The sequence below is a fragment of the Haplochromis burtoni genome, unplaced genomic scaffold (genome assembly GCF_018398535.1).
Source record: "Haplochromis burtoni strain Fernald_Lab_line unplaced genomic scaffold, NCSU_Asbu1 Contig_403, whole genome shotgun sequence".
Taxonomy (NCBI): Eukaryota; Metazoa; Chordata; class Actinopteri; order Cichliformes; family Cichlidae; genus Haplochromis; species Haplochromis burtoni.
This window is the reverse complement of record NW_024582764.1, coordinates 437,870-455,495: the sequence shown is the minus strand read 5'-3', so window position 1 is coordinate 455,495 and position 17,626 is coordinate 437,870. Positions and strand designations below refer to the sequence as shown.

At 41.8% G+C, this 17,626-nt stretch overlaps 1 protein-coding gene across 1 annotated transcript; it reads right to left on the bottom strand.

Moving 5' to 3' along the window:
* On the bottom strand, nt 1-14,542 carry igsf8 (immunoglobulin superfamily, member 8). The gene is made up of 8 exons (XM_005944310.2): nt 14,384-14,542; nt 14,032-14,191; nt 10,606-10,986; nt 8,469-8,930; nt 5,219-5,397; nt 4,809-5,061; nt 3,448-3,894; nt 1-2,333 (listed from the first exon to the last, which is right to left on the bottom strand). The coding sequence occupies exons 2-8, from the start codon at nt 14,084-14,086 to the stop codon at nt 2,206-2,208; spliced, it is 1,905 nt and encodes a 634-aa protein (XP_005944372.1). The 5' UTR covers nt 14,087-14,191; nt 14,384-14,542; the 3' UTR covers nt 1-2,205.
* Between the last annotated feature and the right edge of the window lie 3,084 nt (nt 14,543-17,626).

Sequence of the window (17,626 nt, the reverse complement as noted above, 5' to 3'; positions counted from 1 at the left end):
TGACCCAGAGTGGTTTATTGGTCGTACCAACTGGCAGGTCTGCCAAAGCACCATAAGTAACAAATTGAGCAAAAGAAAAACAGCCTTCGTATATTTAAAAGGCAGTAAGACGCGTTCAGGATCTGTGGTATTAAAGCAGAGTAGACAATCCAAACAAAACATAACACCTCCATCAAAGGGTTTAATACAACTGCCGACAAAAACACAACTGATACAGAAGTTCTGATACTCTGCACGCGATGTGCATCAGCGCTTACAGCTGGCGGTAATTCTCAGGGAACACAGATTGAAATGAATCGAGTGTGAGTCGAGCGACTGTCAAACACAGGGTGGGGGAAGGGCAGCAGGATACTGCAGCCATAAACAGGGATTAGAGATGAACACGCAGATACTCACTTTCTCTCATTTGAAATACCAGCCCGCAAACGCTACCCTGTGCTGCTAGGATGTGCACGTGCATGTGTGTGCGTGTGTGTGTGAGTGTAGCCGTGTGGTGGGCGGGTATGTGGGGGAACAAATCAGCTTTGAGCACTTGATCTGGAACAAAGTGGCTCAGGAAGCAAGCAGAGCTGTGATTTTATTCCCTGATGTTTGTGACCAACATTTATAATCAGGGTTTCAGGGAGATCTAGAGACTCCGACAAAGACAGAACGTCGAGATAAAGTGAGAAAGCAAAGCTCAGGGTAATCAAATTTAGAAATGTCAAACAACTAGTCATTTTAATGAGAGAGCCACAAGTATAACTAATGTTGCTTTCCTCTCCTTTTCGCTGAATATATATCTATCCTTAAATGATCGCACAGTACAGGCCCGCTTGCACGACCAAACTATTTTTTAAGTGTTACTTTCAACGGGAAGAGGAGGATCGATTTCACCCGTTTTAAGTGCGCAGACACTGTAAATCTTTGTGGGTTAGCAGCAACAGCTATAGTCATAATAAGTGTTGGCAGCAGGCATGTATGGCCTGAACCACACGATAACAATGATGACGGTTATAGTGAGTTTTTACTACACTGTCTCGTCATATGACTGCACTGCTTGGAAAAAGTTTTCACCTCGGGGATGAGACTCCTAAAAGACGTTACGCAACACAACAGTTTTCCTGTTACCCGCCATAACGCGGGGGTTATTTGTCACAGTACAGTTTTCTATCTCAGTCACTTAACAGGAGCTTAGGAGCCATTAATCCCACAAAAAGAAAGAAAAACAGCAACGAAATAACTTCAGCTGGAAGAAAATCAAGTAAAAACATTCCAGCCCTGCTTTTTCTCCAAGTGCTTTAAAAAAGCAGAGTAGTCTGCTGCACAGAATCTTAAAACACAGGTGCTTGCCAAATAAAAATGGTGCAACGGCACAATCTTAACACATTAAGAAAATAAAACAGCTAAACTCCACAGAGTATTCACACATTTCAGCCCAGTGCATTGTGGGTATATCTTCTGTCTTCTCTTTGTCAAATCTATACAAATCTGTCAGCCTAAGAGAAAACTCAAGTATGAAGTACTCAGTTGGACAGCGTCAGAAAGTCCCCAGCCAGCAGCTTCCTTATTAAGTAACAGACAAAGACTTTGTTTACACGCAGAGCACTGCTGGAACATCCCTGCTCGTATTAACTTTCCAGAGGCTAAACTGCTCCCACCAGCAATCCGATGACTGTCTGCAGCAGCGCCTTAACCATGCACCTACATTTAGACATTGTTAGCTTTTGTGTAAAAAGAAGAACATGCACTCTGAGGAAGGAATAACTGGAACAGTATCAAAAACAAATCCCGGAAACACAGAACGGTCTTTGTTGGTGGGGAACTTGCACCATGAGTCGATAGACAGTGACCTTAATACGCAGCATCACAGAAAGCATCTGATGAGTTAAGTAGCATGTGGTTCAATCCTGCTGTAATAATATGTTGGGGGAAAGTTGGCTCAAAAGAAATAACACGCTTGAGACTGCAGTGCAACTGTGGCGGCAGAAGCCTAGCGCACTGTGCCTATCAAGAAAATATGTTTCAGATATAAAAATACAAGAAAGTATAAAACTGAATTTTTTTTGGCATTGATCGTTAAACATGTAGGTCAGAACACAGAAAGACAACCAACGAGGTGACGAAAGTCATTTTCTACTTCGTCTTTTTTCTTCTTGAAGTTATTTTATGGGCCATTTCTTCCAAGACTTTGTGAACAATCAGATTACAGACGGCGCCGGACGCCTACTTTCGAGCGCGCTGCCTCGCCAGGCGCTTCATGAAGCAGCAAGTTACCGCTGCGATGATGACGATGCCGACAAACAAGGCTGAAGAGACGCCAACCACCAAAGGGATGAGGAGGAGGTCAGCAGCTGAGGAGAACAGGAAATGAGAGAGAGCAGTGCGGTGATATAATCTGATGTGGATGAATATTGGAGAGCTATGAAAAAAAAAGAGCTTTATTTAAATCAAAACAAAAAGGTGGGTCGATGTTTTAGCCGACGTGGATAATATAAGAACATTAATCTCCTGCTTTGATTAATCAGATAATTGACATTTGAATAAAAGAGAAAGGAAAATCATTTCTAAAATGCCAAGTTAATGGACTGTGCCACTGAAACCACGCCGCTCTGGTGATTCAGATAACAGCTGCATTAAGTCACAATGGCCTAAAAATGCTCTGGCAAACAGAAAAAGGTCCTCAACTAACCCAAAAATATCGTGCTTGTGCTTTTGACTAATATTCTATATCATTATACATAGTAAGACACCTGATTTGTCAAACAATACATGCACCAAAGATACAGTGAAGATTTTTTTCCCCCATCCAGCCACCTGCATATGTACAGTAGCAGAGGATAAACATGCAGAAAGATTAATGTGTAATCTCCTCCAACTGGGATTCCTCTACCAGCACAGCAAGACCTCTATTTAAACCCACGCTTGCTTTATTCTACATACACCACATATTTTTCCCTTAAACAAGGGTAGGTGGTTCAACCATTAGCTGAAATTAATTGTTGCTGTCAAGGATTCAGATCTTAGGTGTGTGTACAGTTTAAGATGTAAATACAGAAAAGCAAGCTCTGAGTTTGCTACAGAGATCAGGGAAAGTATCAAGGGTGAAATCAATCCAGACAAAAAGCCATCCTCTGGCCAACCTCCAGCTTGGGACCAAAGGTTTCCTATTTGACCCTTTCCTTGATTTTAGCTCAATCAGGAGCTGCTCAGCTCCCACCGTGCTCACTTTGGCCTGCACAATGAAGCAAGTTCAACATACACAGGTTAGCTATTCCTTATGGGGCTTCAATTACCCTTACAGTGGCAATCAGGCTACATGCACGTTTGCCTGTAAGATGCAGAGCTTACACATCAGAAAGGTAAAACTACAATTTGTTTTACAAAGTATGTAGTAATAAAACCCATAATACAGATTACTATTATTACATTATTAATATTAATTTAGATTATTAGATTAACACTTACCTCTGGCATATAAGTAAACATTGACTGCATTTGACTCTGCTTTGGCTCCTGTTCTGTACCAGCCTCCATGCGGGTCCTGTCCCCACGCCTCAGCATGACAGGCATACATGCCCTGATCATCCTTCGTTGCCATGTGAACCCTGAGTCTGTAGCTATTAACTGACAGGCGGTCGATGCTAATCTCGCTATGGTTGATGTAGATATTTGAAACACCGTTGTACATTAGGGAAGCTATCAGCTTGGGTTCTGGTGGAGCAGGAGGTTTTAGCATCACAGCGTCAGGTGCCTTCTTGATAACTGGTTCAGGGATTGCCCAGCGCAGCCAGTGCACCTGAACCTGGGCGGGACCTGTGGTGGTCACGGTGGTGTTGCAGATTAGCGTGACCGTGCTGCCTCTTTTCAGTAAAGGGCCACGAGGGAGCTGAGCCACGGCTGTAACAAGGACATCTGTGGAAGAAAGAGGAAAAACATTTTATAGAAGACAAACTAAGCAAAGTTAAAGAATGATTGTAGGAGCAGACGGAAGTTTAGCCAGCATGCTGTTAAATAAAAAGAAAATCACACACAGCTGAAGAAAACCAAACTGGCTTATTAAAAGAATTTCAGTAAAAGTGATGCATATAGAATGAAATCTATAACACAGCAGAGAACTATGAATATTTTACAAATTTTAAAAATACATTAGAAACTTAGAGAGATTTCAGTGAAGCTGGGAAAGAGATTTTAGTATACGGTTGCAGATTTCAACAGCAGAGTGCAGCCAAATGGCCCACATCCCAGAGCTCCAGGCCACCAAGACACTCAATAAATCTGCAAATTTAAATCATTTCTCCGTTTAAAACAATACAGCAGTTCCTGAAAAGTCAATATGATAAACAACAGAACGAATGAGAATAAAAGCCTTCACCCAGGGACGTGAATGCTTGTATCAAACTCCATGTCAGTCCATGGTGACAAACAAGGATTAGAAATTTCAAAAGTGACCAAATTTGAAAAGTCAGTGAGACTACAGGAAATGACATGCAGCATTCATCCTGAATGTCTGGAGCAACGTGGAAACCCTGCTGCTAGCGTGGTTGCAAATATTGGATGTGATCGACCGGACATTAATCAGCCTTTTGAGCGAGTAATTGTGCAGTGAGTTCATAGCCAGCGAGAGGTACGGCATATGTTTGGCCTCCTGCGCGCTACACCGAGGCAGCTCCCACGCATGAACCACAGCAAGGGTTTCCAGTCCTGAGCAAACATCTGAAGCAGATTACCTCATAGCCTTCCCAGCACCGTCCACAGTTCATGTGTGACTATGGCTTAAACTGGAGCATTCCAGTAATCTCAGCCCATGTGTGACTGCAGAGTCTCACCTTTTGTCTTCAGGTTGACGGTGACTCCCTCCGACCGCTGGGTGAGTGTTGCGGGCACAGACGGTCCGGGGTTTCTTCTTCCGGCGTACACACTCACCACGCACCGATACACCCCTGAGTCGGCAGGCTGAGCTGAGAAGAGCTTCAGAGAGTACTTTCCCTCTGCTGCTTTCTCCATAGACCCGCCACTAGCTCTGCTGAGGTCATCCCCCCAGCTCACAATGCCATTCGGGGTCATCTGGGCCACCTCCACCTTAACAGATATCAAGATGCGCCAGGAGGGGTTAGACTAGAAACACCTGAAAATATTTCACATTTACCTGTCGATGGTTGAGAGGAACACATACGTACTTCATTTACATTTTGACTCAAACTTTGGTCTAAGAACGTTAACAGAATAACAAGATTACCTCGACTCCTCCGGCCCCGACTGAATCGCTGCTTGTGGATCCCCTTTTCATCCACTGAACCAGCAGGCCTGAGTTGACTTCAGGCGGCAGCCCCAAAATCTCACAGGTCAGGATGAGAGGGGAACCGATCTGCAGAGTAACCTCCCCTGTGGGCGAGGATGTTACACGCAGCGACTCGGCTGGAGAGAGGACGAGACAGAGTTTAAGTACCAGTAAATCTTCTTGGTGGATGGCTGCAAACAGCATTTAATCTGGACTACAACAGGAAAAATGTACTGCAGGTATCACCTCTGCTGAAAGGCTAGTGTAGCTTCTTTTGTACCGCACATATTTAATGGCCGGGATAAAATCGATATCACCTATCAAGTGTGTCGAAATAAAACAAGCAAAAAAAAGACTTAAACCTAACGTGACTACAACAGTACTTAAAAAATAAAATATTACAATACTAACAGTAACCACTTTAACAATATTTCCACCTGTGCAGGTAATAGAGTGTAAGGGTTGGATGAGTGTAGGTGCAGGCTGAGTTCATCTGCTGCTGTTTTTTTTAGGAGATTTGTTTGTGTGATTTATTTTGTTTATTTGAAACATAAAAACATATCAAATGTTGCCATGAAAAAAATAGTTTTTGATTTTGAATTTAATGGCAGCAACATGTCTCAAGAAAAGCTGGAAAAGTAAGTGCAACTAAGAAGAAGCAGCAGCTGGAGAAACATTTTGTTAACTAATTAAGCTGATTGGCAACAAGTCAGTAACATGACTGGGTGTAAAAAGAGCATCTTAGAGGCAGAGTTTCTCAGAAGTAAAGATGGTCAGAGGGTCACAGATCTGCAGAAGATGCACTACATAATGTCATCATAAGATTAAAAGAATCCAGAAATCTCTGTGTGCAAAGCAAGAGGATGAAAATCATCAAATATTGGATGTCTGTGGTCTTTGGGCCCTCGGGCAGCACCAGATTAAAAACAGGCACGATTCTGTCCCCAGAAACACTTCCATGAATCGCTGTCTGTGAACACAGCTCACTGTGCCATCCACACATGCAGGTTAAAACTATCCATCTCTGATGGTATGGAAGTGCATTATGGACCCATCAATGCTGAAGGGTATACACAGCTTTTACAGCAACGTGTTCTCCCATCCAGATGGGAGGGCCTTCAATACTGACCTCCTCCAGCTATTACAACAGTATGGGTGGGAAATGGCCTGGCGGCAGTCCACACCTCTCATCGACTGAAAAGTCCAGCAGCTGCTCTGCTCAGTCCAAACATTCAATTTGTTTTCTATGTTCAACTGTGAATAAAATATCTTAGTGAGGTTTTCGAATTGGTCTATATTATTTTTATTTACATTTTACACAGCGTCACAACCTTTGGGGAACCTGGGGCTGTATATAGATGCTGTATCAACGGTGGCAAATGTAGCATTGTGAAAACACTGGTTGATTTTAAGTACTGGAGAACAAAACACCACTATGAAAGTTCCCTTTCTCGTGTTTGAAGGATTTCTTGGTTAACTAGTGATCCCAGAGCCCCATTGTGCAAGCTTTTCTCCAATCCTATCACTGGTCATAAGATGAGGATCTAGCATGTGTTTGCAAGACGTCATTTTATATCTCGCAATCAAAATTGCGAGATTTTTGCGAGTGTGTGCTGGGTTGGTGTGGGTGGGGCCAGCTCACGAACCCATAAATCGCCTGCTGCCGCACTTTTTGGTCCGTTCTTAAATACTGTCCAACACTGTATCGTGTACATATGCATGAAAGAAAAGTGGGTATTTATGTGCACGTACATAAGCCACTGTCACACAGTATTTATTAGATTAGATAGAACTTTATTAATCCCTCGGGTGGGTTCCTCTGGGAAATTCGATTATTGTAACATTTTAAATAATCTACTGCACTCAACAACTGAAACAATTAAGAGCCTTTAACTGAAATAGCGCAGTACAAAACATGTGAGTATAAGCCGCTTGTGTGTGCAAAGCCTCTTCTAACCACAAAACTTCTCTACACTAACGATGCTTCTCAATAATAGACATCCATGTCAACAAAAGGAGATGCGTCAGCCTATTGTATTAGTTAGACAATAGAGGCCAGAACACACAAAACCAAATGGCGCTCGTCAGTGAGTGCCAGTGTAACAAATAAACAATGCATGCATTGATGAGCTCTGATGAGCTTTAACTCAACCAATTATTTTTCCTGAAGAAACACAATGTGACCCATTTTTTTAAAAGGAGCAAAAAATATTCTCCATATTTTTCTATTAGAAAACTTACAAAACATGCATCATTGCAGCGCATTAGAGATGTGCTCGAGGGAGGACTGACAGACACACCTGTGCTCTTTTTCAAGCAATCCAGCCCAGAAAAGCCAATGTGAGAACAAGAGATTACTTAATCCTCTTAATCTACAAAAGCGCCTCAGAATTTAAAATGAGCCAAACAGCAAAGCGACAGGCAGTTATTCATCTGCCCAGACAGCCTTCTATTAACCTTTTAAATCCACCTGAAAAATCAACAAGATGAATGAGAGTTAGGCTGAAAAATGCAAAAACTAAAAAAAAAAAGAAATGGCCAAATGTAAGAATTGCTTAGCTTCTCGATCTTGCAATATGACAATAAAAGCTATTAAAATACTGATTCGAAGATATTCTTCACTGGCCAGAAAGTAATGGGATAATGGATTACTCAATGGATTACAGTTACAGCCGTAATTATTGGAATCCATTGTCCCAGGAAAAAGCTAAACTGTGAGATTGTTGCAAACAGTGCAACAAACTGCATACAAATGTGCATCCTGCTATTTAATCAGCTGCTTATCCAGCTAGTCAGCAAACTAATCACCCAGCAAACTAGACTTCCAGTGAATAACTAAGACAAACACCCAGAGCCTGGGAGCTGGACAGGGCCCAGTTTACCCAAAGGCCCTGCAAGCCCAGGCTGACTGACACCACTTCCATGGCAACAACAAAAACACAATCAAGAGGCTCAAACTTACCAGCAGAAACACGACTTTGTCTTATTCCTCCTGCTTTGCTTTTATTCTCCAGTTTGTTCTGCAGTGTAATTTATGATTAAATAAACAACCTGCTGTGCGGTTTTATTACCAGCTTTACAGCTTCTGTTGTTTCAACAACGAGCTGCAGTTCAATATGTTTGTTGCGACCTTGGGACTTGCCACAGGCTATCACAGCTTTGTCAAACGGCAGCACAGCTACTGGGGCAGTTTCTGCGTTACACTGACCTAGTTGCTGAACGGTCAAGTTGCCAATATCCAGCGTCCTCTGTGCGATCTTCTGCCACGATCGATTGGGGTCCAGAATCCACTGTGAGGCCTCGCAGAAATACGAGCCGCTGTCATCTGGCTGCACCGTTGTCATCTTCATCACGTACACACCCTGCCCGCCCTCGCCGTTTCTTTTCTCCAGCGTGATCTCCCCGTCATCGTAGCGTTTCTTGTAGAAACGTCCGGGAACGACCCCGAGAAGCTTGTCAATGGAGATAATCTCTCTGACGGTGCTGACCTCTTCTCCGGCCCCACTCGGCGATCCCTCTGCACCACCACGCTTCCCAAATGTGATGGACAGATGGGTGAGCTGCTCTGATTGGATGCTGGCCGAGCACGTCAGGGTTAACGAAGCCCCCTCTGACACAGGTTGGCCGGTGAGTGAGCGGGAATAGCTGATCTGAAGCGTGTCAGGGATCACTGTGGGTGTACAGAGACAGACAATCATATTACACAGAGCACTGCAGGAGACATATGGGAGGAGAAAATATGTCAAATTCAATTTCTAATGCCTGTGTAGTGTTTAGATGCATCTATGTTTAGAGCAATAAAGTGAATCATGAAATGGATCTGCTAAGAGTGACTCCAGGCCTTTTACCTCCACCTTGGCTTTGGGCACTTGGTTTGCCAAAGGAAGAGAGGATTAGTGAGCTATTGCTAAGATAGTCTGCTGCAAAACTAACAGGAGGCAAACTCAGTAGAACACGAGGAAGATGACTCATAAAAAAAAAGAACTGAATGGAGTAAAATAACCCAAATTACTTTGGTAGATAAATCATGGTATAAGTGCAAACAATTCAGGGAGAAATAGAAACAGAAAAGAAAAAGACAAACTCCAGATGGTGAGAAGAAAGAATTACTTAGGATTCCTAAAGTTGCACTTAATCACTAAACACGACATCCTCTCTGCTGGAGTAGCACCGAGCAGCCGATGCAAGCTTCTCATACAGTTTGTTCTCCACTTCTGAAGACATCACAGCTAAACTATGACTGGCATAAATTCAACGGTTCTACTCACTGATATGAGTTCAACACCAAAACTAGTCTTTCTTTAGAGAACAGCAGACAGAAACGTGTTTTCTACACACTAAGAACACTTTCTCTGAACAATATATACCCACATTTTTAATCTATCTAATGAAACTTTAGTAAATAAGGTTTAAATCTGCAATTGCTGACATTTCCAGTTGTGTCCAGTTCAGTATCAAGCCCCGACTTTTTAAAACAGTTTTTCCCTAAAATGATGAGACGCTGTCCCGTTAAGGGTTAAGCCATTTTATTCATGCGCAACGTTTTCATGTTTCATTTATCTATTTATGTTTTGTTTTTGATGACTTTTTAACTCAAAGACATCAGACTGTGTCTGTCCTTTGAACGATTGTGGTTTGGGAACTATAAATGGATAAATATTCAGCTGTAATACATTTACAAATGATTAAACTCCACTACGTTTACAAAAAGCTGTAATTCAATCACAGTCCACACAGCCAAGACATGAAGGTTGTCAGCATCAAATTCCACCGTCTTGGTCGCATCCACAGACATATGGATGTGCTGAGTGGGGTTTCCCCTCAGTAAAAGACATTTTTCCAAGCGTAGTTTCGAGAGATATTTGCAGACTGTGAAGTTGCGACAAACACTGGAAATATTGGAAAGTTCAGTTGTTAATGATTCCCTGCTTGGATTCTTTTCATGTGCTGCATCACAAAGGTTTCACTTTCTATAGACTTCATGACTTCCTGGTTTCGGGAACCAGACCAGGCCTGGATATGTTCATATTCTTTATACAAACATAATAAAATTGCATGGAAAGGCGGAAAGGAAAGAATGAACTGATCTACAATGCATGACTCATCTTATTCCTGTGGGCCAAAAACCTCCAGTGTTGCCCAAAATTATTGCCACTGTAAACTTTTGTGGCTACACCAACAACATGGGCAAGTATAAGCCTAACAAATGCAGTGTGTGTGACATCTCTGATAGGAAACAATGAACTTTGGGACAAACATTTGTTGACAGTGACAGGAGTATATCGGGTATAATAACGCCAGCTTTTTATATACCTGTAAGAACTTTGAGTCAGCTCATGTCTTACCTTTGACAGCTACTGTAGCACTGTAGTTCCCTTGATAGGAGCTGTCTGTGCTGGGAGTATAGCACTCATATTTCCCTTGGTCATCAGGCCGGAGCCTTTGGATGATCAGCCGGACCTTGTCCCCTGAATCCCGCTCCACTCTTACCTCCCCACTCGTCACACGTGCCTGGAACGGGGCGTAAGGGAAACCCTTGTCCCTGGTGGACACGACTCCCATCTGCCTTCCGGCGGCATCATCCCTAAACAAAAACCACTCAAAGTCTTGCGTACGAGAGCCTTCATATCCTGACACAGCACAGGGCAGGGAGAGAGGGAAGCCAGCGACACGGTAGAGAGGTCCAGCAGGGACAGCAACATGACGGCACAGAGCATGCTGGAGCACTGGAAAAGAAAAACACAACAGGATGGGGAAAAATGGCACATCTGGTGAGTGTGAAAGACCGGAAACAGAAACGGTGTCAAACCGTCGTGGCGTGTTTGGTACATGGACTCAGTGATCGATATCCTGAGCTGATGGCTGGCTAACAGGGAATCAATACTTTAAACAGCTGCAGAGAAGAAACACTCGTGCTGGCGCTCTGGGTGAGCTTCCTCAAAACAGAAAAACATGCTCAACAAATAAAATAATCTCAGTGAGCTCCTTAATATTGTTAGGCCATAGTATTATACACAGAGATTTCTACATTCACAGTAAATTTGATAGTGGCTGTATTATATTTATGGTTTGTAAGTATAAAGAATAAAACTAACTAGAAAAATCAAAAACAATGGAGTGGATATTAGAAAAATCTGAAATGAAACATGCAAGGTCAAAGAAACCGGTCATGATGCATAAAACAGCTGCAACTCTACTTTCTATCAATCAACTAACAACAAACACATATTTGAGCATTTCATTTCCAAGTACAGTGACAGAAATATGATTATATGTGATGAATATAACACCCTGGACAGGTTGCTAGTCTGTCACACCTATGGCCGATTTACCCAACCCCACTAACCCCACTGCATTCCATGTCTTTGGACTTTAAGAGGAAGTCGGAGAGAACGTGCCAACTCCACACAGAAGGCCAGATGCTGGAATCAAACCCAAGACCTTCTTACTGTGTGTGCTAACGCCGCAACACCAGACTCTGATCTGCAGAACTGACCTTTATCTTCTTCAAATAAAAACTGGGTAATTGGCTTTCATGCTTAGTAGTTCTGCAATTGGGACTAACTTCTGCCTATGATAGGGATCAACTGTAAGTACTGTATTTGCAAAACAGTGCTGTTGTCAAGGTGCGCAAGCAAATTTTTTGAGCGTAAGTCAAAGGCATTTAGCAAATGGCGACGGAATAAGCTAAAGCTGGAATTGTAAACTAGAAGTCACAGTGAAATTGAGGGAGGACACCTTACTCAAGGCTAAAGTAAACCTAAAAATGAGTAAAGCTCCTTCCACGTCATCCTTGAGTGCCCGAGGAGTGACAGCTGCCAGCTTCAGGGTTGCAGTATCACTGTATTTCTGAGTCTCATGATCTGGCTTCCCATAAATTCCCAGAACCACAATGAAACGGGGTTAAACACAAACTCTTTTTTTTTAAGACACATGCCCTGAAACGTGTCCCACGATGACCTTTATCTCTTATTTTTGGTACTTTCCAAAATATTAATTACTGACACAGAGTCTAATTTTGAGATGAGATAACGCTGCTGATTTTAACACGAACTTTCACACAAAATACAGTTAGTTGATGACAAATGTAGGTTGCAAATAAATGTTTCATTAAACAAAGTTTTGCTTGCTTTTAGAATGAGACACCAGCTGGTAAGTCTCACACTATCTACACAAATGTCATGTGAGTTAATTACACAAATGCAGGTTTCAAACAGTAGCAGGATCCATGCACGGGCCTCCAAAGCAGCACGGAGCTCCACATTGCAGAACATTTTAGCCCCTATATGAAACATAACTCACTGGTTTTGGAGTGACATTTGCCAGTTGTTGACAACTTGTTAGACAGATAATCAATTCATCAAAATTTCATTAGTAGCTCGCTGAGACATTGATTGTTGCAGACAGCCACCGGAAAAATAACATAACTTTTTTTTTTTTGAGGAACAATAATTCAGGTTCAGAACATTTTAAACCAAGAAAAGAAATACAAAAACAGAGGTGATAAGCACCTTTAATATTCGGTAAACAAGTTCATTTTTCATTTGGTGCCTAAAAGCCAAAGAGAATCAGCATCATCAGAAAATCCAAATGTGATGCAACCAAAAACACACCCACACAATGACACTGAACAAAAGCTCCCCGACAGCTAACACAGCCTCTTGACTCACTGAAACTGAATGATGACTACCTGAACAACTAGAAATACGAGACAAGTGCGTTCGGGCACTTTTGGTCTGTGTGCGCTCGTGAGTGTCCAAAAACAAGCCGTGCGTTCTCACAGAGCTACACCCCAGCACAACACGCCCACAGATAATGACATGGGAGACTAGAGAGACTAGAGGCTTAAGCGGATCAAGCCCTAATTAACAATGGGCTCGGGCTGATAGGACTGGGGGGACTCCGCAGCTTGTCATGATGCTCAGTACTGTCTGGATTACTGTCTGCGCAACAACGGGGCCCCTGAGTTTCTAATCAAGACCCCCCACATAGAAACGCATGTTAAAACACAAACCTGTGACTAATACGGATCTCTCCCAGAGGCAGCCTGCCCGTCCAGTTTTTAAATGTGATAATTGGACTTATGACTAATGTGATGGAGATAAAAACTGTGTCATCCATATGCTGTTCTCCCTCTGTGGTCAAACTGTACAACTGACGTATAAATCTAAAAGCATTTACAGTTTATTTCCCCAATGCACATCCAATGAGTCATTACTTTAAGTATCACAAATTTGTCTGATACTTTTATAAAACAATATCTCTGCAAGAAACACCTCAACTACAACGCTTCCGTGTTAAAATAGTGCATCTTAAATTTCACAAGGAACAGTAGTATGTCCACAGGAAGGACAGAAACCATAGAAACTCGCAGTTACACAAATATCCAGCAACTACTGAGCATTACTATGGAGTATATACCGTAAAATATTATTATATAGCCATTATTTCCGTCTCCTACTCAACTCAACCTTTCCTAAGGACTTCCTGGAAGCCACACCCGCACACCCTAAGAGTTCTGTCTGATAGTAGACTTTCCTGGTATGTTTTTTTCTGCATTTGAACTTCAGGTATGAGGGGAAAAAAGGATTTCAAGAGCTTAGGAATGTTTCAAAGATAAAGCAAACTAACAAGAACATGGTGAACCAAATCATGAAAATTAAGCCACCTGCTGTAAAGAATATGCAAATAAACAGTGTATTCGGTCACCGTGCAATCATGCAAATGTACCACCATGTGACAGATGGTCAGAGAGGTACGGATGAACTCACCCCAGTGCAGAAACAAGAAAAACGCCGCTTTCATCGAAGCCATCATGGTCCTCATCTCCCCCCCTGATGTCCAGATGGATTACGTAGAGTCAGAATTCCCTCTCCGTGTTCCTCTGCTCGTTTAACGCCGATCATAATTCATCACCGCCGCCGAGACCAGCTGTGATCGCAGTATTTGCGAGAGGAAGGAAAAACAAATGGGAATGCATAACAATGTAGCGACACACTGATTACACACACACACACACACACACACACACGCAGACACATGCACAGGGGAGAGTCACCGCCGTCACCTAAGAACAAGCCCGAAGGATATTAGTGCATATATAAATATGCAAAACGTGATTACCTTTTCTTCGTGCACCGCCACATCTCCATCAACAAGCCGTCTGCTCCATAATATGTCGGCCGCTTTCAGATTATACCGCCTCAAAAAACATGCAGACCAGTCCAGGAGCGGAGTGGCTGGCATCACGGGTGGGGAGGGGGGAGGCTGGTGTGTGTGAGCGTCTGTGTTTGTAACAAAGGGGGAGGAGCATGCATGGAACAGAGGCGAGCTGGTGTCATTGGTCAAGAAGGTGACGGTGACATTTTGAACCAATGATAACAAAGGGTGCAGAAAAGGCGGTGAGACGAGGCACTACCACAAGGTGGCGCCAGATGAAAACACTAACAGTCCGACTGCTGGAAAGTTCAGGTGGGTCAATAATGCCTTACAAACTAGAGAAGTGCGGCTATTAAGAATAAAAGAAAGTGTTCGTTATAAACAGGAAGTCACAAGAAAAAACAGGTGTAAACCAATGACTGTAGAAAACAAGAAAACGTCTTTACATTTTTACTGATATGACAAAACAGAAAGATTTTATTCTGAATGTTTTTTGTTTTGTGAAACAAAACACTCAGAATGAAAGCTGCAAACACAGAAAACAGTCAGACTCCTGTCTTCTTTATTTAGTTGTTATTTCCAACAGGGTAATTAAAGCTGGATAAGATAAGCCTAGGTTATTACCCAGTGCATCTTAAAGGTTTAGTTGTTAATTAGTGGAGCGGTTGAGCAGTATTTATAATTTTCTATTGGACATATTGTTCACTGTCTCCATATTAACATGTTTGTTCCAAAATGTTTGTGCACTGTTCATTCAGTTCATTATCAACACTGCATTTTTAGCACTATCAATACAAAGAAGAGCTATTTTCATGTGTTTCTGCATGGTAACTATGTTAGACCTAATCCATATTTTATTAAAGCATGCCCATCAGACTGCACTGTTCCAGTTTTTGCATTTATTTTTAAGGTTGCCATGCATAAATATTACAGAATAATCATAAGTGCTAGAGAATTTTATTAACTTTATGAAAAGGCGTGAAGCGTACAGCAGCCTTTTATTTTTTCATGCACATTTTTACGCATCATTTGGACTTGTTTTATATCTGAAAATGTGCACTAATGCACATGGGAAATATTAAAAAACAATCAGTCATCTTTATTGGAAGGATTGCTGGTACATTTCTTTTTCAGGAGGCTAAACATGGTGTGTGCAGTGCTCTATAAGCTTGTTATTTAAATAAATGTATAACCACCTACACAGAATGCATTTAAAGCAGTTCACTACATGATTCCTACAGTATAGATTGCTAGACCACTCTTCCCTATGACATATGATACCTGCATGTGACACCAGCATAGGGTGTTATTTTAAGAATGGCATCAATGCTTGTAGCAAATACATTTGTTTTGCAGCAGAATAAAACATTCTGTGAAAGATTCTAAAAATCTAGTAGTATCCTAAAATGGCTTGAACAACATTATTGATGCCCATTAGAACCGTTGATAAATGGTAGATTACAATATTTCAAGCTAATTCAAGCTAACCTTTGTTTTTGGTTTTCAGTATCAGGGTAGCGTCACTCTCAGGCATTCACCAGATTTAAATGGAAGGGAACTCTTTGTGCTCTTTAATATCGATGAGTGCATCACATCAAACAGAGAAGCAAATGAAGAGAGATGTCTGAGGAGAGAAGAAGAAAGAAAAGAATTATCTTAGGCAAATGGTACAAGACCCTTTCCAAGCCGATGATGCTTGGAAAGGTTTTTGTACCATTTGCCATCATGGCTTATATCATTAGGAAGTTTAAGAAGTTCAGACCATGACCAAACTAACTGGGCATAGAAGCAACACAAAAAATGACCACGGATTGGACACAAAGACAGATGGAGTTTTCATAAACTCGAGGCAAAATGCTTTTTCCTTGGACAGATGAATGAAAGTCTTAGTTACAGGTCATGACTCCTCCGAGTGGATAAAGACCCTAATCATACATCTACAAGCATCCAAGAATGAAATGGCCCGCCATGAGCCCTGATCTTAATCCAGTTGAAAATCAAAGGAAAGAAATTTGTAGTTGGGCCAATGTATCCATCAAAGTCTTTGAAAAAAACTGAACTGAAAATTGTAGAAGTCTCAGTAAAAATGTTGTATCCCACAACAAAAGAAAGATCCTTTTAAACTGGCTGGATTTACAAAGAGGGGACACTAATTCATCTGTCAAAATAACTCCCATTTTTTTCAAGAGTAGGTGTAAATTTTATTTTACGATTTCATATTTTATGATTTCTCTGCTACTTTTCATGCCTACCAGAACCTGACAGTTAACCTTCACCCTCAGCTACTTGCACAGGATTGTGTTTGTGCATTTTGTGTGCAAATAAGGATTCTATAGTGCATGTGCAAATCCATGATATTCATTGTGACACTGCAAAGTTGCTCACATTTATGATGTTGAGCAGTTTTATGCAACCACAAGATGGTGACACTGAGTTAACATATAGGCCTTCAAACATCCAGATCGTGTGTATGGATCACACGGCAAATAAGAGGTAAAAGAAATGTTTTATTTTTAAATATACATATTATTAATTAACACATTGACAGACAGGCTATTTTTCAGTGTTACTATTAGACAGTTAATACTGTTTAATGTGTAATAATATTCTTGTACCTGATATCTGACAATTCTTGTTTGCTCCAAAACTTGAATCTTCCATAAACGAGGCTTTGGCCAGAAATGATTTTACAAGCTGACAGTGATGTAAAACAGCCAGAAAACATGTCTGTGGCCTGCAAAAGCAGCGGTCCTACTTTCCCACATTCTCTGCCTCTTCCTTCTATTTCCCTCAAAGGAACGACAATAAATGAGTGTAATGAGTTATTATTACTATTACTACAGTTACTGTTTGTCCACAGTTGAAGTGGACTCTTGAGAAATGCTACAGCCAAGAGCAGAAAACTAAAAAAGTTGCAGCTGAACGGGGGCAGGATAATGTCCCAAACAATTATTTGTGGAAGGTTCATTAGCAGATAAAGCCAATCAGATAATCTATCCGCAGAAGAGCATTTATGGCATGAGATCACTCGTTACTTCCTTTCCTCACTATATGGAAACATGGATGACTTTACGGTGTGGCTCAGCAGCAAGAGAGGGGAAAGCATTAGGGTATTCTAGGTTAACAAGGCGGCAAGCAGGATGTGCAGACTTCAGCAGGAGCCTACACCAGCTCTGAGGGATGGCACTCATGCAGAGTAAACTTCCT

Bases quoted from the DNA above. Each gene is read 5' to 3' on its own strand.
- igsf8 (XM_005944310.2), bottom strand. From the start codon at position 14,086: ATGAGGACCATGATGGCTTCGATGAAAGCGGCGTTTTTCTTGTTTCTG. The intron at 5,062-5,218 runs GTAATCTTGTTA...ATATCTGTTAAG, and splicing joins TCGGGGCCGGAGGAGTCGAG to GTGGAGGTGGCCCAGATGAC. The intron at 2,334-3,447 runs GTAAGTGTTAAT...TGTTCTCCTCAG, and splicing joins TGTTTACTTATATGCCAGAG to CTGCTGACCTCCTCCTCATC.